The sequence below is a fragment of the Anopheles arabiensis genome, chromosome 3 (assembly GCF_016920715.1).
Source record: "Anopheles arabiensis isolate DONGOLA chromosome 3, AaraD3, whole genome shotgun sequence".
In the NCBI taxonomy this organism is placed as follows: domain Eukaryota; kingdom Metazoa; phylum Arthropoda; class Insecta; order Diptera; family Culicidae; genus Anopheles; species Anopheles arabiensis.
Window position 1 is genome coordinate 51,444,415 of NC_053518.1, and position 23,184 is coordinate 51,467,598.

The 23,184-nt window shown below is 43.7% G+C and overlaps 1 protein-coding gene and 2 long non-coding RNA genes across 4 annotated transcripts in view; 2 read left to right on the forward strand and 1 right to left on the reverse strand.

Annotated features, from left to right (window-relative positions):
* On the forward strand, positions 1 to 1,078 carry LOC120904902. Its single transcript, XR_005739844.1, has 3 exons — positions 1 to 272; positions 381 to 471; positions 537 to 1,078. It is a non-coding gene; the product is annotated as an uncharacterized LOC120904902 (long non-coding RNA).
* A 1,276-nt stretch (positions 1,079 to 2,354) lies between these two features.
* On the forward strand, positions 2,355 to 6,951 carry LOC120904903. The gene is made up of 3 exons (XR_005739845.1): positions 2,355 to 3,170; positions 3,260 to 4,462; positions 4,606 to 6,951. It is a non-coding gene; the product is annotated as an uncharacterized LOC120904903 (long non-coding RNA).
* Positions 6,952 to 10,138: 3,187 nt separating this feature from the next.
* The window catches only part of LOC120901741 (protein Malvolio), an 80,201-nt gene continuing 67,155 nt past the window's right edge, over positions 10,139 to 23,184 (reverse strand). For both annotated transcript variants that reach the window (XM_040309908.1, XM_040309909.1), the window contains exons 4-12: positions 12,219 to 12,357; positions 11,985 to 12,140; positions 11,756 to 11,914; positions 11,417 to 11,629; positions 11,165 to 11,360; positions 10,706 to 10,736; positions 10,519 to 10,634; positions 10,349 to 10,440; positions 10,139 to 10,264 (exon numbers count right to left, since the gene is read on the reverse strand). In XM_040309908.1, the coding sequence (XP_040165842.1) occupies positions 10,199 to 10,264; positions 10,349 to 10,440; positions 10,519 to 10,634; positions 10,706 to 10,736; positions 11,165 to 11,360; positions 11,417 to 11,629; positions 11,756 to 11,914; positions 11,985 to 12,140; positions 12,219 to 12,357 (1,168 nt within the window). In that variant the 3' untranslated portion in view covers positions 10,139 to 10,198. The remainder of the gene's footprint in view (positions 10,265 to 10,348; positions 10,441 to 10,518; positions 10,635 to 10,705; positions 10,737 to 11,164; positions 11,361 to 11,416; positions 11,630 to 11,755; positions 11,915 to 11,984; positions 12,141 to 12,218; positions 12,358 to 23,184) is intronic.

The following is a 23,184-nucleotide window of genomic DNA, read 5'->3' on the forward strand; positions in this document are numbered from 1 at the left end:
TCATTTGAAGTAAAATAAATTACATTATACTCTATTTTGACCATATGATCAACACTTGTACATAGTGCCATTTATTTTGTGTTCTTCACTCTCGCGCTGTGTTGTGATCGTTCGAAACTCATTGCCAGAACGAATGCAAATTTCATTTGGGAAGGATTGGTGCTGGAAGATGCAGCGAAAATCATGAAATGTTAATAGAAAAGTGGTTAAGTAAATCGTGAAAGATGTCAACGCAGGCGTAAATGCAGTATGTTTTGTTACATGATCTACGGGTAAGTGTATGCATAAGAAGAAGAATCTTCCAAATGATGTTTGTGTTCCAACAATCATACTGCTTTTAATGTTTGTTTAATCTTCTATTATTTTCCAATCACACGTAGCTATTTCATCACCAAAGCTCCTGATAACAGATCAAAGCAGGTGGATAGGGCATACAGAGTCGCCGTTTAATTTTAAATATCTTCGTGATCGGTAAGTTTTAAATAGTACTAGTTTTGTTCACCATTCTAATACTCGATTTATCTTTTATTCCTCAGGCAAACGCATCAAACAGCAAGGGTTTTTTTTCCAACACCACGCACCATCGGTGGAGCAAGCAGCCAACGTTTTGTTCGCCCAGCGCGCACCATCATGAATTGAAATATTCCCGAGTAGCTTTGTGAATAAAAAACTACACACTTACTGTCCGAATTTCCTGGAATTTTTTGGTCGGTCTACGCTCGCGGGAATGGTGGGTTCGTTGAGGAGAAGGAAAGAAAGGGTGGGAGCGAGGATTAACCAAAAACGCGTCATTGAGAATGAGGGGAGGTGCGCTCAGTGCTCACGCTGGGACACTCACGATGCTTGAAATACAGTGGAGCGCCGTTTATCCGGGTACCTTTTATCCGGATTTCCGTCTATCCGTGCTGTTGAGAAATGACAGTTCAATACAAAGGTGACATTGCGTTATGAGGAGGGTATTTAAAAAAGCGGTTGTAAGAGCACATCATAATAACAAAAAACACTATAAATCATGGCAAATTTCAAATATTCTAATGGAAAAAACATGAAGTTAATAAAAACTGGGTTATTTTTATCAAAAAATAGGAATTTTTTAAAGAACTAATCAGAAATTAATGAAATATATCATTTGACTCATTATTCGTGTTATTCGCTTATCCGGTCAAGTCCCGAGAAGCCCGGATAAACGGCGCTCCACTGTAAAATGTTAACAAGCATCGATTTCAAGCATGCATGTCGCGCGAAATTTTGCCAAGCGGTTGTGCCGTGCTTTTCTTCTTCTGATTTTCCGCTTTTACGTGCCTTTCATTTCCTTTGTTTTCCGGACAATTTATACGCTTATGACCAGGTTTTCCGCAAGCATGACATTTGAAAACAAATCTTCCAGTATTTCCAGGTTTTCCAACTCTTCCAGAAAAGGCTGTGCTGGTTTCGACTGTTTCCACGTTGAATTGTCGTTTAACGGCTTCATTCAGCAAACGTGCTTTGACAAATTCCATCGAGCACTGTTCAACCGGCAACGTTTCCAATACCGTAATCAGATGTTCAAATGATTTCGGCATCGATTGTAGCAAAAAGAATACTAATACCGACTTATCCAACTTGATGTTAGCCGATTCAAGTTCCCTGACGAGCTTTTAAAATGATAAAATATATTCTTGCAATGTTCGCTTTTCATCGAACTTCATCGTAGATAGCTGTTTCAGCAAGTAAAACACTCCGGAAACTCCTTTCTTCTCGAAATTTTCCTTTAACGTCAACCAAATTGCTCTTGGAGATGTTTTTCCTCGAACATATTCCAGTTGATTATCGGATATTTTATGAATTAAAAGCGATTTACATTTCGCATCTAGTTGCTTCCGTTTTAGCCGTTTTTCGGCATTAAACGGTTCAATTTCTGCCGTCGGATTCACTTGAAAAAAATCTTCTTCTTCCAGAGTCTTTTCGATACAATGGAGTAACCCCAATTCTTCCAGGTATAATTCCATACGAAAACTCCAATTCGAAAAATTCGTTCCATCAAAAAGATACACGCGTTGCATTCGTTCTTCCTCCATGTTGGTTTTTCCAGAGTACTTCAATAATATCGACCGGAATGAACACGACCACGAACAATAAAATTATCTTCAATGAATCCCTTTTACAGGGTTTACCAAGTCACTTTGCGATGTGAGCTGCACAATTCATCTCACTTGAGACGTATTTCTATTCTGACGTGCTACTTCATTTGGCCCGAAATAATTTTCTATTCCGCCGCATTCATTTTCATCCATTATATGAAGTCTTTTCACAGGGGATGTTAGCTGGAGCCGTCCGCGATGTTTACATTTTTTTTCAAAAATAAATTTTTGGGCTTTTAGTGCTGAATTGTGATACAACTATGTTGTTTAACAAAGAATAGAGGTTTATCTTTGCTCCGCTGTAGCATTCTAGCCGAAAAATGGATTATTCGTTGAGATATTAGCAGTTGAACCTGCACAGTCAAATCTGCTAATAACTCAATGAATAACCCATGTTTCGGCTAGAATGCTACAGCGGAGCAAAGATAAACCTCTATTCTTTGTTAAACAACATAGTTGTATCACAAATCAGCACTAAAAGCCCAAAAATTTATTTTTGAAAAAAAATGTAAACATCGCGGACGGCTCCAGCTAACATCCCCTGTGAAAAGACTTCATATAATGGATGAAAATGAATGCGGCGGAATAGAAAATTATTTCGGGCCAAATGAAGTAGCACGTCAGAATAGAAATACGTCTCAAGTGAGATGAATTGTGCAGCTCACATCGCAAAGTGACTTGGTAAACCCTGTATATCCGCGACACACTAGTTAGAGACGTGGAGAGCCCATAACCTAATGAGTTTAAAATGTGTCTCTACAGTTTATTATACTAAACTACTACATAACTGAAGCTCGCTGCTTCTTTTATACCCGTCGTATATCCTATGGTCTACTTTGTTTTTCCAACAGGTGGGACTAAGCTGGACTTCATTGCTTCAACGGCAGCTGTGAGGGCGGCTTGAAAGCCAACTTGCATACCCGTACACTTAAACACTTTGCTTCACGGATTACCAATCGCATTATTACACGCAATGCAACTCCAGTGCAGCGAAGGCATCCTTTTCACTTCGTCGATCACTGATATGGGCACTTTCGTGCACGCCAGATGGTAAGTACCCTCACAATACAGGCAGGTAATTGAGCCTTCAATCGGGCCCAGTGCATCAGAACATGCAAGACACACGTCCTCCATTTTAGATGCAAGCTGCGGATGAACGTCGAAGGAGCCACGAATAGCCGAAAATATCGTTAACACAGTAGTTATCGTCAGGAAAGCAATACTAGGATCGCGGAAACTGCACTTATGGACTCAGCAAAACTAGAATCAGTTAGAACGAAAACCGATTACACGGGGAAAATCGTGGATAAATTCGGAGCGTTAGCAGTAAACACACTAAGTTGGCAGCTGTCAGACTTGACTTGACTTGACTTGAGAAGAAACTATAAACACTACAACGCATGTAAAAGCTGCCAAGGAGCAGATGGTCTGGTTGTCGACAGCACGAGTTTTAGTGTGCAATGAACATGGCGAGGATGATTGCTAGAGCATTTTTAGATCAAGGATCCCAGTCAAATTTTATCAGTGAACAATTAGTGCAGCAGTTGAGACTGAGAAAACGACGACTTGCAAGACCATTATCGGGAATCGCAGCGGTAGAAGTAAGGGCTGTATCCGTTGTGACAGCAATCGTGAAGTCACGTGTAACTGAGTTACACGTACTACTGGTGGTAACTACTGGTTGATTGGTTGGTACTACGAAAGGTGACATCGGATTTTCCTTTCCGTACGAAAAACACGGAAAGGTGGAATATGCCGGTAGGAGTAACGTTAGCGGATCCAGCGTTTTTCCGTAGTGATATGATTGATATGTTGATTGGAGGAGAGCTGTTTGCTGAGCTGTTACAACAAGGGCAGTTACGTATTGCCCCACATTTGCCTAAGTTACTGGAGACGAGCTTTGGCTGGATAGTCAGCGGTAAAGAAGAGAATCAGCATGATACCAGCATGAGCAACCAGATGGCATAGTTCCTTCATCAATGAAGAAGAAGACTTGAGCAGCTTGTTGGAGAAACTGGTGAGTTTGGAAGCTATACCTGAAGATCGAATTCTTTCCAGCGATGACCAGGAATGGGAGAGATGGTACCAAGAATCTACCAAACGAACAGAAGAGGGAAGATACATCGTTTAGCTTCAAAAGTCAACTGAGGTGAAGTATTGCCAAGATATACGATCCATTAGGTTTTGTGGACCCTATAAAGATGGTGGCAAAACTTTTTATGCAACGGTTGTGGACGTTGAAGGAGGCAGACGGGACAATGTGGCCATGGGACAAGGAGTTACCAGGAGTATTGCAGAAGCAATGGGGAACGTTTTGCAGCCACTTGGGAGAGTTGAATAACGTAAGTGTTCCACGATTTACCAATCCTACGATGAGCGACGATTTACAATACCACATTTTCTGTGATGCGTCGGAGAAGGGATATGGGGCATGTGCATATTTGAGACAGAAGAAGTATGTGTGGCTAATCTGCTTGTATCTAAGTCCAAGGTGGCACCACTCGCGAAACGACTTACAATTGCAAGACTGGAGCTTTGTGCAGCATTTTTGGCGAGCAACTTATACAATTTTATTAGGAAAGCAAGATTGCCGGAAGCACCATGCTATCTGTGGACGGATTCGATGACCACATGGTATTGGATCACCTCACCTCATCAAGGTTGGAAAACGTTTGTGGCAAATAGGACGGCCAAAATCCAGACTCTTACTAATGGATGCCAGTGGAGGTAAGTCCCAGGCATTGAAAATCCCGCAGATTTGGTATCGAGAGGATGTCAGCCAGCAGCCTTAGTGGAGTGCCAGCTATGGTGGTCGGGGCCATCGTGGTTAGTAAAAAATGAAGATGGGTGGCCAAGATCAGCATTTACTAAACCAGCAGAGGCGACAAGAGAAGAGAGGGCTTGTGATTGAACGTCTCACTAGCGAGGAAATACAAGGGTCAGAAAAGATGCTGTGTAGAATGGCACAAATGGATGGATTTTCCCAAGAGATGAAGGAGTTGAAGGCCGGAAGGGGAGTGGCCCGTTCCTCGGCAGTACGAGTGTTGCTGCGAATCGTAAACAAATAGAGAACGGTCACCGCGGCTGACAGCAAAACATTCAGCATTTGCGATCGCGGAAGGTTCTACACTCTCACGTACAGAGGGCACTGTAACGGGTTCGGATACAGGGAAGGCGAATGACCTCAGGATCGAGAATCGGGTTCCTCGCCATCGCGATTGCATCAGCAGCATCACGACAGCGAGCGAATATAGTTGAAAAACTTTTTAAAGGTATACAAAAACTGCGATTCAATAAAGTTTCCACCCAAAGCGAAACTCAGCGTTTTAAGTATTTTTTGATTCCTACGAAGAAGTGAATACTATATCGCCACGCGATTAGTTCGGGAGCTAACAACGAGTATGTGATCCATGGATTGATGAGGAAGGTTTGATGCGCGTGAATGGCAGACTACGGCATGCGGAAACAAGCCATTCGATGAAGTACCCGATAATCATTCCGAAAGGACATATGTTGGCGAAATTGCTGGCATATTATTGCCACATAAAGTTTCATCATGCAGGCCCACAAATGATGCTATCTACATTGCGTCAGGAATTTTGGATCATCGGTGCAAGGTCAGAGGTCAAGACGATTTATAATCGGTGCATTAGATGTTGTAGGTGCAACCCGAAATCTACTGAACAACCGATGGGAGATTTGCCGAAATGTAGAGTTTCCCAAGCAAAGCCGTTTGCAGTATCTGGTGTCGACTATTGTGGTCGAGTTTTCTTGAAGGGGAGCCATCGGCGAGCAGCTCCAGTTTATTGCAGTGTTTGTGTGTTTTGTTACACGCGCAGTGCACCTGGAATTGGTGTCCGACCTAAGCACACCAGCGTTTCTGGCAGCATTACGGAGATTTATTGCTAGAAGAGGAACGGTAACGGAAATTCATTCTGACAATGGTACCAACTTCAAGGGAGCAGCGAATGAGTTGAACAAATTATATGAGCTATTCAACTCTACTGATCATCAGCAAAGTATTTGGGCTTGGACAGCTGAACAGCAGATCAGATGGAAGTTTATCCCGCCTCGCGTGCCACACTTTGGAGGCTTGTTGGAAGCAGCAGTAAAATCAATGAAGCTTCATTTACTGCGTGTGTTGGGCACATCATCGGTGTCACACGAAGACATGGTGACACTATTGGCCGAGGTTGAGTGTTGTTTGAATTCCCGTCCGATTTCACCATTGTCGGACAGTCCAAATGATTACGAAGTACTAACGCCAGGTCATTTTCTCACAGGTTCAAATATGCAACATTTAGCGGAAGTAGACGTAAAAAACATCCCCGAGAACCGCTTGAACCATTGGAGACACGTTCAACATCGACTACAGCATTTTTGGAAGCGTTGGCATGTGGAATATCTTCAACAACTGCAGACTAGCCCCAATTGAAAAGGCCCAGTACGACTGATCTGCCCTGGAATGATGGTAATCGTACGAGAAGATAATGTGCCACCGCTAAAATGGCCATTAGCGAGAATAATCGATGTACACCTAGGACCAGACGGCACCGTAAGAGCCCTACAGGCAAAGAGAGCGATATTTACAGGCGAGGGGCATGTAGAAACAGGGGGAAGGGGTTCGGTCGATTTTGTATTGGCCGCCATAGTCGAGCCGCAGTGATTTTTTTCCGAATTGAGAGTAAGCGCGCGCAGCGCTCTCTCGCATGCCTTCAAATTACACGGGGCGCTCTCGCTATACAAAACAGCTGATCAGCTGATACCCCCTCCCTCCCGTTTCTTTCCTCTCGCGATGCGCGGATCAGCTGTTCTTGCTCTCTCGCGTTTCTTTCGGTTTGCGCTGCGCTGTTGCCGCACTTGCGCGCTGCGCTGAACACCCCCTCCCGTGCGTTCTTTTCGGTTTGCGCTGCGCTGTTGCCGCACTTTGCGCGTAGCGCTGGACACCCCCTCCCCCACGTTTCTTACGTTGCGCGTTGTGCGCTGTGCGCTTTCGTTCACTTTGATTTGAAGCGTAATAAAATCGCATGCATCGCGCTGCAACTTAAACACATCAAACTCGTTTGATATTTTAACACTTTATTGAAAATTAAGGCACAGTTCCACACATCGCTAGCCACAATCTTGCCACAAAGCCACACATTTTTTATTATAAATAATAAAATAAAATCGTCACTTCAAGCACCCGATTTACTGCCTGTATGTTGTTCTTGTTGAATACTGTAAAAAAAGCATTGAAATAAAGCAGCGTAATTTACATATTCACGTTGAATTATGAAAGATTATCGCAGCTTTATTTCAATGCGCACAACACTTCATCAATTGAAAATACGGCCGAGGCCGTAATAATGTGAATTGAAATAAACAACACTTCAACACTTCAACACTTCACTTCAAATTACATCGAGCGCCCAGGACTTAGGCTAAAACGCGCGCGGCCTCACACTGCGAAGGCTTGAGTTGTACTGACGATTTTGTGTGGTAGCAAGAAAGGGAACGCACGAGGAACACTCGCTGCACTAGTGCGAGCGAGACACCGACACCAGCAAGCCGCTGCGAGAAAACCAAACTGAGCGCACTGGCTGAAAGTGAACGCACACATTCACACATGTGTGATTGTGTGAGTGCGAAAACTGTGTAGAAAGCAAAACACGCTCTCGCCGCCGCGTAATTCCGCGTATTTCCAACCGTCTCCCCCTGCTTCTACATGCCCCTCGCCTGAAAGACGCACACTTTTACATTCTCATTGCTAGTAGGGAGTAGTCACGTTACGTACACCACAAGCAAAAAAACTAAAACGGCCAGTTAGTAGAGTTTGCGTACTACCGTTGGAAGACAATGAACATTATACGATGAAAGGAAACACATGAACTGAGGCGAAAATCTCGTGCTACAGTTTTTTTGTCGAGTTAAACATTTGGTTAGTTTTTGTCGAGTTAAATTTTTTTTGTTTTTTTTTTTTTGCATATAATCTACGAAAGTGAGGAGCAAAATCTATTATAAAATATTATCTATTGTATTATATGAAGTATTATGAATTATGAAGCATGTTGTATGAAATCGAATGTGGCTCATAAATAGCACAGTGTTGATCATAGAAGTGAAGTACTTAAGGGATTGAATTATGTTGACGTGAATTGTAAAATTTTCAATTTTGGTGGTCGGGAAATGTTGGCGCTTAGATGTATGCAGAAAAGTAATAGCATACAAGTAGCCATAAATTTAGTCCATAACGATTAGAGTAAGTGTTAGTGAGAACGCGTACGTCTATCGAAATGATGAAATAAATGTTAGAGTCTAAGTTGAACCACCGTACAGAACACATCGGTTTTTGATTGAGCTATTGAACATTGATAGAAACCGTTCGACACCCTTGGCGTTTGAACACCCCTGACGAGACGAAAGTCATACAGGGCGAACGTCAAGAGAATCGCAGCGAAACGGGAGAAGCAATCCAACAAGCGAGGAGTAAGGAGCAGATACAAAGCCGTAAGAGTAACATGGATTAATAAGTAAGCGTTAATATTCAGATAAGTAAAGGGACGAGAAAAGTAAATGAAAAAATGAAATCAAATGTGTAGATCGTGTAGATTATACTATGTTTGAAATATAGTTTCAGAACCGTGTCAAAGGCGGTTAGCGAAAATTCATCCCAACAAAAAACAAAAAACAAAAAACAAAAAACAAAAAACAAAAAACAAAAAACAAAAAACAAAAAACAAAAAACAAAAAACAAAAAACAAAAAACAAAAAACAAAAAACAAAAAACAAAAAACAAAAAACAAAAAACAAAAAACAAAAACAAAAACCAAAAACCAAAAACAAAAACAAAAACAAAAACAAAAACAAAAACAAAAACAAAAACAAAAACAAAAACAAAAACAAAAACAAAAACAAAAACAAAAACAAAAACAAAAACAAAAACAAAAACAAAAACAAAAACAAAAACAAAAACAAAAACAAAAACAAAAACAAAAACAAAAACAAAAACAAAAACAAAAACAAAAACAAAAACAAAAACAAAAACAAAAACAAAAAAAAAAACAAAAACAAAAAACAAAAAACAAAAACAAAAACAAAAAACAAAAAACAAAAACAAAAACAAAAACAAAAACAAAAACAAAAACAAAAACAAAAACAAAAAACAAAAAAACAATCATTCCTTGAATCGAGGATCATTCATTTCATTAAACGAGAAATTAATAATTACAATTACAATTACAGTTGAATGTACCTATTGAAGCACTCACGACGATAACAAACTTACCTTAAAAAAATACGAGGATACATCAGAGTAGAGAAACTTCTTTTAGTAGAGAAACTTCTGGACAAACTGACTATTCCTAACACCCGGATGAGCGGGATAACAGAAAAAATAGGGCAGATCGAGATCGATGCGTAGATGGACCAGCGGAATCCACTTGAAGATGCATGTGAGCGTGTTGAAAGATACAGGTTTCCTCTTCACCTGTATTTCGTTATGCATTAATTTTTTGTCATGCTACACAAGCGGCGTTTTGCCGTCCAAAATCTAGTTGAAAAGACATGCTCTCTCGTTTTGGCACATTTTCCAATAACTTCCTTTTGTTGATTGGGTAAAGGACAACTACAGTTGATGAACGATGGAAACGTTAAATTATGTTTTATTTTATTAACAGTTTATAATTCAAAACTAATTTATTTGAATGGATAACCCAATACGTTTTACTTTCAGTTGCTGTATATATTTTAGGGCCGGTCTGGTGGTACAGTCGTCAATTCGTACGCCTTAACAACATGCCTGTCATGGGTTCAAGCCCCGAATAGACCGTGCCCCCATGCGTAGAACTGACTATCCTGCTATGGTAACAAGAAGTCACTGAAAACCAAGCTCATGTCACTGGTGGGTACAGGCAGGCCTTGACCGACAACGGTTGTTGTGCCAGAGAAGAAGAATATACGTTATGAATCCATTAAAAAACATAACACGAAAAAAAAAATCATAACTGTAACTACTTAGGCGCAATATCTCACATCAGTACGGTTTCTACTCACATCTAGTACATTCTGTTTATTGCAAAAAAAATATTCCTTTATTATTACATTCCATTGCCATTCAGATTTGAAAACAAATGGCTATTATCCAAAACAAACCGCTTTATAGCCTAAAAAAGAAAAAAAAAGTTTTTCTTTTTTTATTCAGGAGGAAGTATATCTTATATAATATATGACGAAATAATGAAACTTACCCAATTTGAAGCTACTGCTTTATTTCCTAAATTTACCATCATATGCAATAGAAGATACAAATTAAAAGCTATGTAAAACGTACCGAACAAAACTGGAACAAACGCAAGAAATTTGTCTGTGTTAATATGTCTGTGTTAAAGTTAGATCATTCAAGCATTGATTAACTTACCAACGCCAAAGATCATCAAAGGTGTTAAATTTACTTGCTCTAAATTGGCTACAATAAAATAAAGGTTTATACCAATAACAGTAAAACTGAGTGTGATAGAGATAATTTTTTCAAGTCTGCAAAAGGGAAAGGTATACAAATATGTTATATCATAATTAACAACATAAGGTGTAATATATAAGCTTACCTGCCATTCACAAAGTCTGCTTTCATCAATGCTATTGATATATAGAAAAGAGATAGCAATCATTAAGTAAAGATATATTACATGTTCGAGACGGATAATTCGTAGTGGAATCGTGGAAAAAACAGAGTGCGACTCCGTATCAAAACCGAATTGATTCCGCAACAAAGATACAGAATCCGATTGTGTCCGATTGTCTCCGATCTGGAATCTTCCTTCCCGATCAGTCCCCCCTCCCCCGATATTTATGTTATAAAAAATTTCTCATACGAGCTCAATCGACGTTTTATCGTGGACTCAATGAGTCCGATGCATGCCCAACCCTCTCCCCACTCAAAATAGCCAGAGTCACTTCGAATTGGATCAATTCGACTAAGCCCGGAATCGGATCAATCCGACGCCTAAAAAAACGGACCCATAACTATTACATATTTGGAAAATATTATTCATAAAACAACATACCTAAACTTGAAGAAAAGGCGACTGTAGGTATCGCAGCGAATGGAAGCTGTAAAGCCATCACGGCATTCAATATATCGTTCATTTTAGTTAAATCTTCCAATCTACTGAAGAAAGCAACATAAAACGCAGGCATGATTGCCACTGTTCTGGTGAACAATACACGCTTCCAACGTGCCCATTGCAGGTTAAGAAAACCCTGTAAAATAATGTCGTGTCAGATTAATAAATTCTTTGTACGATCACCAAGTTTACCTCCATAGCAAATTGTCCTGCGTATGTGCCAGTCATAGTAGAACTTTGTCCAGCTGCTAGTATACCAATAGCCCACACGTACATTGATAGTCCACCATAAAAACATCCAAGTACTAATCCGCCTTTATAAATGTTGATATCGGCTGTATAATTATTTGCTATAAATGCAGATATAATGTCATCCGCAAATGATGAATTACTGCAAGCGTCAATCTATAAAGTTATTTAAAATTTTAGAACTGCATCATGTACTGGGTACTAAATTATCAACTACTGCTTTTATTTTTTACTAAGTTTTAAAGCACCCGCCTTTCGAAAGTTTAGTAGCAGTCTACTTACCACGTCTTGATTAGTCTTTCCATACACATCATGAGCGAACACGGACACTACAAACACGTTAATGACAAAGGATACAGCAAGGGCAATCGATGCTTCTATAAAGTAATAACGATTTGCCTTTTTCACTTCTTTAACATTGTTTCGATTGATTGTACGAGACTAAAAAGAAAAAAAACTCTACCATTATTTCAAATCTTTCGTCGGGCAGCACTGAATCTATATGTTTTACCTTTACAAGCGCTGAATGTAAATATAAGTTGTGCGGCATGATAACGGCACCGATTATACCCACAGCCTGCAGCAATGTACCGGGGCGGTAATCAGAAGACCAAGGAAGGAACATTCCTTCAATTACATTGATTTGCGGTATATCAGTAACGATGTACTATGGCACAAAAAAAATCATGTGATTTACGTTTTACGTATGTTCCATTTTCTTTTATACGCATTGAAAAATGATTACCTGATAACCAAACGATACAGCCATTGTAGTGATCAAAAATCCAAACAATAGTTCCAGGCGTCTCAGTTTGTACTTATCCAAAAACAAGAAGGAAAGTGTATCTAATACAGTTATCAAAACCCCTATGTATAATGGTATTCTAGAAAAAAAAAAAAACAAAATTTGTTATTATTATTTTATTTGATAATTATCAATAGTTTATCGTTAGAGGTTTACAATTGTTGTTCTTCTCTTCTTCTTCGGCACTATAATTAATGCCGGTCAAGGCCTGCCTGTGCCCACGAGTGAAGTAGGCATGGCTTTCAGTGACTTTTTGTTACCATAGCAGAATAGTCAGTATGGGGACGTATGGGGACACGGTATATTCGTTGCTTGAACCCTTGACGGACATGTTGTTCTTACAACTACATGTTGTTACATTTCGAGGAATAGCGTAGCGGCGTACTAGTTCTGTTGGAAGTGTTATAGCAATGGTTCGCCGATACAGGGTGGATCCGAATCATCTAGAAGGTTATCATAGGCTCTCCATCCCCTACTCCTACTCAATACGACTCCGTCGTACAGAACGCTAATATGTCGCTCAATTATCCAAACTTGAATACACGGGGAAACACAAGCCCTTGGGCGGATGGGTTGCATGGATAAATTGAGTGGTGAGGTAGATGATTGATCCTCATGACTCTACTTGAGAGTGACTGTTCTCCATGTTAAGTTCGATTAAGATGTGGTGCTCAGCGCCATCTACATGTGAAACGCCATAGTTCAATAATTCACCTAACTATATTAGGCTACGTTATAGCGTTACTATAAGTCACTGTAGGTGTAATATGAGTCCGCACAAACTTTAAGGGTCATCTACTCCTGGAGCTAGCACCAATGTCGCACCAGGAAACGATGACCCTTTGGAGAGAGGTGTCTGCGGCCCTTGATGGCAAAGCAAAATGCCGTCCGCAGACACCCTCAGTGCGGGTGAACTGCACCAACATTCCGCCTGGCACTTCGTCCGAAGAAATTTCTTTGGAAATGAGTGCCGCGCTGGGCGTTGAAATTTTCAGCGACCAGATCACGACCGTAAAAACGCATTACGGTACGTTGGTCGCATTTTTCGACTGCCCAGCAATAGCGGTGACCGACCAGGCCCTGGCAAGGCAATACACGGTCGGTTTCAGCAAATGCTGCAGGCTTCGGCTTTTGGAGCGTCGGCGGCAATGCTACCGGTGCTACGAATACGGGCATACTGCTGCCCGTTGCCGTGGCAAGGACCGCAGTAGCAAATGCCATCGCTGCGCGGAAGATAAGCACGAGGGACCGTGCACTAGGGAGCGGAAGTGCTTGGGATGCGAGGGCCCGGATGCAATCGGGCATTCGCTGGGCCAGCGCAGTTGCCGCTACTTTGGAAAGGTAACCCCACAGCCCAGTCATGATTAGAGTGTTCCAACAGAACCTCAATCATGACCAAACGGCACAAGACTTGCTTTTGCAAAGTGCTCGTGCCGAGGGTTGTGATATTCTGATTATCTCGGACCCCTATTGGGTGCCGAATAATAACAGCAATTGGGTTACCGATACCACTGGTCGGGTAGCAGTGGTATCAGTTGGGGATTATCCTTTTCAGCGCATCATTGACAACCAACGCGAGGACTTCGTTGTGGTCGAGATGCGGGGAATCGTTTTTTGTTCTGTCTACCTACCACCCGTGGGTTCCGATTTGACTGTCGAGGAGTACAAACGCAAATGGACCGAAATCGTGTCTGTACTTCCACGGAATCGGGACACCGTGATCGGGGGTGATGTAAACGCCTGGTCAGGTGCATGGGGGATGGAGCGGAGGCCAAACGACGGGGAAAGGGTATCTAGGGGGGGAGTTGTGATGGATGCGGCGGCTGCTCTGGGATTGGTTCTCCTGAACCAGGGCAACCAGAGCACTTGGATTGGGGCAAATGGTCGCAACTCCATCGTGGACGTATCCTTTTGCAGCCCCTCCTTGGTAGGGGACAACAATTGGCGCGTGTGTGACGAAACCCCAAGTGACCACAATACTATCAAGTTTGTGGTCGGCAGGGTTCCGAGACAGCGCGCCAACAACGAGGTACACTCAGCAGCGAATGGGGGAAGGTGGTCCACAAGATTCTTCGACAAGGATTTGTTCGTTGAAATCTTGAGGGACCAGGACATTTTGGGCATGTTGCTACGCCAGAGGAGCTTACCCAGGCCATCACGGTGGCCTGTGATGGCACCATGCCTAGGCAACCCCCAAGGCGACAGGGCCGGCGGCCAGTTTATTGGTGGACGTCCGAGATTGATCGGTTGCGCAGCCATTATCACGGAATGAAACGGCGGTTCAACCGGGCCCGGACCGAGGAGCAGCGCGAGGAAAGGCGTCAAATGAAGTCGGACGCACGCGCTGCCCTGGAACGGGCCATCAAGCTCAGCAAGGACCAACACAAGCAGGATCTGCCGGAACAATTGGAACCGCACGGCTTTGGCCCTGCTTACCAAATCCGCAAGCAGCAGTGGGAAGGAGCTCGGGTTCCGATGGAACGGGATGCCAATAAGCTCCAGTTCATCGTGAATGAGCTCTTTCCCGATCGTCCCCCGATGGAGTGGCCCGAGACGGAAGTAGGTGAGGATCCACAGGATCCGGTCTCGGAGGAGGAGTTGGCGGAAGAGTTGAAGGAAATTGCCCGCTCACTCAACCCCAAGAAAGCTCCGGGGGACGACAATATTCCAAATATGGCTGGAGCTGCGGCAATTCTGGCTTTTCCGGAAGTTTTTGCCAAAAGCTACAAGCAGCTACTGGAGGCAGGCACTTTTCCCGACGCACGGAAGCGGCAACAACTGGTGCTGCTTACCAAGTCGGGAAAACCACCTGGGGAGCCCTCGTCATACCGGCCAATTTGTTTGCTGAGTGTGCTGGGGAAAATTTTAGAGCGGTTTATTCAGCGGAGGCTGACAACCCATCTGGAGTCGACCGGGGGACTTTCGGACGCCCAGTACGGTTTCCGTAAAGGGCGTTCAACCGTTGATGCCATCACTCGGGTGATGGACAATGGTAAAGTCGCTCTAGACAAAAAGCGAAAGGGGGATCGTCTCTGTGCGGTGGTAACGGTGGACGTCCGGAATGCCTTTAACTCGGCAAACTGGACAGCGATCGGCCAAGCTCTGCAGCGTAAAAACACTCCGCCTTATTTGCAGGCGTTGCTGCGGAACTATTTCATTGGCCGAACGCTCCACTACGATACGGATGAAGGAATAGTGTCGAGGACTGTATCTGCTGGCGTTCCTCAGGGTTCGGTTCTAGGACCGACACTTTGGAACGTCATGTACGACGACCTACTCCGCTTGCCGCTCGAGGGACTACGAGCGGACATCATCGGGTTTGCTGACGACGTGGCCTTCACATTTTTGGGAAGGACCACGGAACAGGTCAGCGCATTAGCAACGGCTAATCTGGAGAGGATCGAGCGGTGGCTGCAAGGAGTCGGTTTGGAACTTGCCCACCAAAAGACCGGGTTCATGATCTTTTGTACCCATCATGTCCCGCAGCTCGCAGAGCTTCAAGCGGGCGGTCACTCGATCCAATCCACGGAAACGCTGAAGTACCTGGGAGTGGACCTCTGCCGCAAACAGCACCACAGCCGGCATCTGGAGAAGGTGGTTAATAAGGCTTCACGGATTACGAACGCCTTGACCTGCCTAATGCCGAATAAGCGTGGTCCTAAGAGCCGCAGTAGGAGACAGCTCGTAAACGTTGGCAACAGTATCATCCGATACGGAGTTGCCACCTGGGGGCGATGGGTGCTCGACAAGGAGACCCATCGCAAATCGGTCCAAAGGGCGCATCGACCGGGGACTCTCCGAGTCGCCAGCGCCTTCCAGACCGTGTCTTATGATGCCGCTTCCGTTGTCGCCAACACCACCCCGTTAGTCCTCCTCATGCAGGAGGATATCCGCTGCCACGACGAAAAGGTAGCGAGTGGTGGTGTTCAATCAGACATACGAAAGCGGCAACGGGAGGAGACGATGAGGCGCTGGCAGGACCAGTGGACAACGGGTGCAGGGCAACCAGGAGCACCAGGACTGAAGACGAGGAAGCTGATTCCAGACATTAATCTCTGGGTCAGCCGCAAGCATTGGGAAGTCGACTTTTTCCTCACCCAGCTCCTCACGGGGCACGGGTTCTTGCGCTCCTATTTCGTCGAGAAAGGCATCCTGGAAGGCTCGCCCAACTGCCCCGAATGTGGGGACGCCGTGGAAGACGTTGAACACGTGATGTTCCACTGTCCACGGTTCGATCGGATCCGGAACGAGATGCAGCAGCGGTGCCATTCCCGAGTAACAATGGATAACATCGTCTCGGAAATGTGCACCCGCAGCGAAACGTGGGAGGCCGTCCGCGCCGCCGCCAGGACAATCTTCTCCACTCTCCAAGCGAGATGGGATGTTGAGCGTCCACCAACGGCAAGGCGACGCAGGCGGGCCAGACGGCGGGCGAGGGACGCAAATGGTGGTCCCTCAGGCCCTGCGGCACGGCAACAACCCGCGCCGCAAGGGCCACCATAAGCTGGAAAGTTACTAATCTTTTATCTCTTTTCTTTTCGTTTCTTCCAGCTTTCTTTTTCTCTTCTCTCATCTATTTTCAGCTTTCTTCTATCTCTTTCTCCTTTTTCTTGTTTCCTCTATCAAATTTCGTTTCAGGAGAACTGCCTTACGGGCTTGGAGTGGTGACCAACGATGCAGACCCCCCATTGCCCACCAGAAGCGTGGGCGATAGGACCAAAGGGACCGCGTCGCACCACAGAAAGCAGCGTAATAAGCAGAATCATCAGACCAGATCGCCGCAGAAGATGCGTGCGTGCACCCAGGGTGCAACCGCACACACGACTCCGCATGAAGTAATACGCACCACAAGCGTACCGGCCGAGTTAGGGGAGTCGGAGAGGGGGATGGAATATGCTCACTCTTCGTTAAAAAAAAAAAAAAAAAAAAAAAAAAAAAAAAAAAAAAAAAAAAAAAAAAAAAAAAAAAAAAAAAAAAAAAGGTGTAATATGAGTGCCAGGCTGAACTGTCCGTTCAGAATCCGTCCGAGGATCTGAATAAATATAATTTAAATTCTCAACTATACCTGGAGTATTACATTGGTGTCCCCGACGTGATTTCGCGTAAAAAGTGTGTAAGTGCAAAGTGCAGCTTAACAGAGGAAATCACCCCGAAATAGTGAACGCAGAAGCAAAATAGATTTTTAACCTCACTGGGCGTCCCCTAACGTAAAGCACAGCATCGTACTCACACCGAACACACGTTCGCCGCCCGTTGTGCGACGGAAGAAATCATGATGTTCGGAGAATTTTTCTTTCTTGGATCTTTATTCAATATCAAATCAATTAATTTATTTAGTGACTATAACTTCTGATTAAATGTTACATTACACGAACATTTTCTATATTTTGATTCAAAACTGCGTGATTCGACTTCCGAAATTAGAGATACAGGCGGTCCCCGAGATACACGGGACCTCTTATACGCGGATTCGGAGATACGCGGATTTCCAAATTTGACAGTTTTTTGAGCAAATTGTACTGATTTGACACATTTATTGTGAAATACCAAATAATTTCCGTATTGATCGAACGTGAAATACCATTTGAAAAGGTTTAAAACTGTTTAATTCAGTACAAACATCTCAAATAATTAATTTGGTGGTTAAATCATCCCCTACTTGCAAAATTGCACGAAAATTAATGATATTTTGGCTGGAAATCGTGAGATTCGGCTTACGCGGAAATTCGAGATACACGGTAATTTGCGGCCGTTTTCGGTCCCCATTAACCGTGTGTATCTCGGGGACCGCCTGTACTGGTTTTCGATAGCACTGATACTGGCCCAAAGGAACAAAAGTAGAAAGCTTGGAACAAAATAATCGTTTTTCTCCCTCTATCCTCTATCTTGCGCTTGCTTGCACTCATGCGCGAGCGCTCGAGTATATTCTCTCACAATCGAGTATTCGCAGTTCAAACCGTGCAGTGAGAATATATGTGTTAATGTGCAGCGAAATTTGTTTCTGTATTTCATTCTCCCTCTACGTACAACACAATACATGTTGCGAAATGAAAACCAACGCGGTGTAAATTCTTTGCCGAAACGATTTATTGTTCTACATTTGCCAAAAAATTTGTCTTCGATTCCCGTTTTTGGTTTAGAGACCTTCTCCGTGTCCTGTCGACCTTTTTATCCTTTGCTTGCCAAACCGAACGTGATCGGTTGAAACCCGAACCAATATTTTACATATTTCAAAACGCGCGTTTACGGCAGGTCGTTGGGTGCCTTGCGAAAAGGTTCCAACAATACAAAAAGTCGTTTTAACTGCGCGCACTGATCAAAGTCGCGATGGTTCAATCGGAACACCGACACTCCAAGTCACAGACTTGGTGTGAAGAAAAAGTTTTTCTGACCAAATCGACAACATACACGCGACGACACACATCGTCACATCGACCGCCGACATCGAGTGAGAGGGGGGGGGGGGGGGGCGTAGAACAGAACGTAAGCGTGAGTGAGTCGTCGCGTGTGTGAGTGTGTGTTGTACACTCTCGATAACTCATTTTTTTGCTCTTTCCTGGAACCCACATGTTCTACATTTTTCTGACTCTAAGCAACCAAAGTAGCGTTTTGAATCGCTTGGGGGACAGCCTCTAATTTCAATCGCAAACCCAATTCCAATCGCAATCAGAATCCCAATCACAATCCCAATCAGAATCAAAATCATTCCAATCTTTCGAATCCCAATCGAATCGCAATCCCAACCTCAATCAGTATCCCAATCGAATCGCAAACGAATCCCAATCAAAATCCCAATCGAATCCCAAACGAATCCCAGTCCCAATCGAATCGCAATCCCAATCCTAATCAGAATCCCAATCGAATCCCAAACGAATCCCAATCCCAATCGAATCGCAATCCCAATCAGAATCCAAATCGAATCGCAAACGAATCCCAATCCCAATAAAATTGCAATCAAATCCCAATTGCTAAGGAATCTTTTAGGGATTCAAATCCTACAAACGGGATCTGATCCGATCGCATCTTTCTAGGGATTGAATCTTCGAATCTTCAGAATCCTGAATCTCCTAACACTAGTACAAATGACTAAGCTTTTGCTTTCGTATGTAGTAGATTACACAGATATGCTGAGCCTTCTACGCATGGGTGTGAGTGTGCGTGTGTGTGCAACACTTTCGCCAAAGTGTTTTCTTCCGGAATGTTATGATCCATCGGTCAAAGAAAGGAAGGTGTTCATGACAGTGGTGGATTGGGGGAAGCGGGGGCCCTAGGCGGAAAGACGAGTTGAGGCCCCTGTAAATGGTAGCTGATGACCGGGAGGAAAGGATACTGGCACACAGCTGTTGGGAGATTGAACAGTATACGTTAATTGTCAGCGGAGGGAGGGAGGTGGGGTGGGCTTCGGCCATGGGATCCCTACGATCATCGGTCACAGGCCCTAAAACTATTGCCGGCATGAGGAGGGTGGGGGGGGGCAAATGGTTCTCCAGCCACGGGAACCTAAAGAACATCTTTCCGGGGGCCGTTGTCGCTAATACTCTGTCCAATTGTAGACATACGGCATACTACAGACTAGAGATCTTCGGCGATCGCCTAGTCCGCCTACCGTTATTGATGACGGTCCGCCGCTTGTTGATGACGGGGTTTTTTTTAACGTGGAGGTGCATCCTTCCCCCTGCCTGCGTATGCATCGAGCAGGAGACAGTGTGGCAGTATGCAAGTTGCACGTAGGATAGGAGCGGTTCCGCGGCACCGTCATCATTCCTCGCATCTTCATGCCCGTCATGGGTTCTAATCGCGTATGAACCGTTCGCCGTAGCAAGGGCTGACTATCCGGCTACCTGGTACTCAAGTCCTGAAAAGACCTGCACGGTCGCGTAGGCCGTAATGACAAGAATAATAATAAGCAAAGAAACTTGAGGCGCCATCCGTATCGGGGACGACTTTATCTTGACTTTGTTGCTGCTGGGTCTACCGCCGTGGCGTGACAAATGCACGGAATACACTTGACCAAAGGACATGATCCTACCGAGCTATACCCATTCCAAGGCATTGCCGGTCAATCGGCGTCATGATACCGACACTAAGCCAACAAGCCGCCAGATTCTGGACGGACAGGTGCAGCACCATACGCGCACCGTAATAAACAAATCTAGAATCCTCTTTTGTATGGATTCAATTCAAAATGTTGTTTCCACTTGCGTCTGCTAGCTGAATTAGAAATAAATGTGCAACAAATCACACGCACGTTTGCTTAGATCATGTGTCTTTTTAATACCCCCAACAGCAGAGCCGGTCGCAAAAATGGTAGTGCCAATGGTTGTGTTGTCTCTCAGGTAGCGAGATCGAAAATGCATGGACTTTGTAGCCGCAGTGGATGAAAATGTACGCATAAGAATCAAATAGTTTTGGAGTTTCCGCACAAAGAGACACACACACACACACACACACACACACACACACACACACACACACACACACACACACACACACACACACACACACACACACACACACACACACACACACACACACACACACACACACACACACACACACACACACACACACACACACAAACATTCGACCGGACGAAAAAATGGGCGCCAATATTTTAAATTTTTTTGACCGTTTTTTTGCTCCGCCGCCTAAAATAGTTCGTCCTTTTCGCCAAAAAAAGATGCCAAATCTGCGCAGGTTTGGCATCTTTTTTTGGCAGGAAACTGCTTGAATTTGCGCAGCAGGTAGCGGGGACGTTCCTGCTCGCTTATTCGATCGGTTTCGGCGGAAAGCGAACTAAAAACCGAGTTCAAAAACTGATCGATTTTGTAGTGCGGGCGGTGTTAAGTGCGGTTTACACTAGCGTTGAATATCCACATAACAAATTCGAGCAGTTTACGACCTCGCATGAGGCCTCGCCATCGCAATAGCTTTATAGCGCCAGTGACCTCGCATGAAAGCGGGTTTTAAGGATAAGCAGTTTTTTCGGCCATAGTTTTAGCAGTTAGAATTAGAGCATCCCGCAAACATTTCTTACAGCGCAAATTATAACTGGTTGGAGACTTAAAATGATATATTTTTTCTTGCAAATGCAAAGAGGATGTTATCATTTCAACAAATCACTGTGAAGAAAAAAGATTCTTTAAATAAAAAATAAAAAAGCTTAAAGTAAAATACAGTGAACCCTCTCTTATTTGACACCTCTCCAATTTGAAAAACCTCTCTTATTTGAACATTTTGCACAGTCCCTTGATTTCCAGTACATTTTTGTTCCTCTAATTTGGAAAACCTCTGAAATCTGTGTCCCTCTTATTTGTGTATGGTGTTGCCATGGTTATTGAATGATGTATGCTCAAATTGGCAATCCTGTTCGCAGTTTCCTATAGCAACAGTTAAGGCTGCATACTAAATGTTCTGTCTCTTTCTTGTTTGGATGGACCTTTCATTCACTTTCCACCTCTGTAATTTGAAAACCCCTCTTATTCGACAGTCCCATCGCCTCTCAAATAAGAGAGGGTTCACTGTAAATGTCGAGCAGGACGGACATACTTTTCGCAAACTTCGCCATGTTCAGCTGAAACCCTTGCGGTGTACGATGCTGTCACAAACATTCCAAGTGACAAAGCAGAGATGGTATGTTGGGCAGACGTATTTGCACAATATATTAATAATTACAGAGCCTTCACAATACAAAATAATAGGATCGAGTTTATTCACGTCTTAACGCTGATGATAGTTCAAAGCAAGTGAGAGAAAAAAGGAAGAAGAAAATGATGTGCACTTTAGGCGCGTCACACCGCATTGTTTATCTGTAAAACAGATGATGTTGGCAGCTCTGTTATGGCAATCAGGATTATGGCAAAGATCAGTTGATGTTTCAACACTCCTTCTCAATCGATAGTGCCATGTTTTTCCGATAGCCCTAACATTCCTGAAAACTTCCGTTGCTTTGTAGCTCCTAAAGGCTTTGTGAGGATGTCAGCTACCATGTCTTCTGTTGGACAAAATTCGAGTTTCAAAACTCCACGGTCAAACAAATCCTTCACAAAATGTCCCCTTGTTTCGATATGTTTTGATCGACGACTGGATCTTTCAGAGCCTACAAACGTTATGCAGCTCTGATTATCTTCTAACATACGAGTAGGTTTATCTTGGGGATTGTCCATCTCTTCTAGCAAACCACGTAGCCAGACAAGTTCTTGGCTTGCCTCGCTTAGAGCCACGTATTCTGCCTCCATTGATGACGAAGTCACACATGTCTGCTTTCGGCTGGCCCATGAAATTGCTCCTCCTCCATAAAGGAATACAAATCCAGATGTGGATTTTCTGGTACTAGTGTCGCCAGCCCAGTCAGCATCCGTGTAGCCGGTTAAACCGCTATCAGATTTGTCGTATAACAAACACCAATCGCGTGTCGATTTTAGATATCGTATGACACGTTTAGCTGCCACGTAGTCCGCTTGCGTTGGAGCTTCAACCTTCCTACCTAATATCGCTGCACTAACGGCAATATCTGGGCGTGCACAGACAGCGATATAAAGGAGTACACCTACAATACTTCTGTACTTAGATCCATCGGATAGAGCTTCGTTGTTGTCTTGAACTTTGATGTACCCGCTATCCATAGGCGTTCTTGTTCCTTTAGCATCACGAAGGCCAAACTTGTCCAACACATGGTCAATGTAACTGCTAAGACACAGGTTGTTGATCATGTCGAATTTCTTTTTCAGTGTGTCGTACGCTTCATCGATGATTTTCTCATCTTTTGCGCCAACCACGATGTCGTTAACATATACTAGCAAGTATATTTTATTAGTACTTTCGCCTTTCATATATAGGCAAAGATCAGCGCTGCTTTGCTCGAAACATATTTCTTGGAGAATACCACCCAGTTTGTGATTCCAGC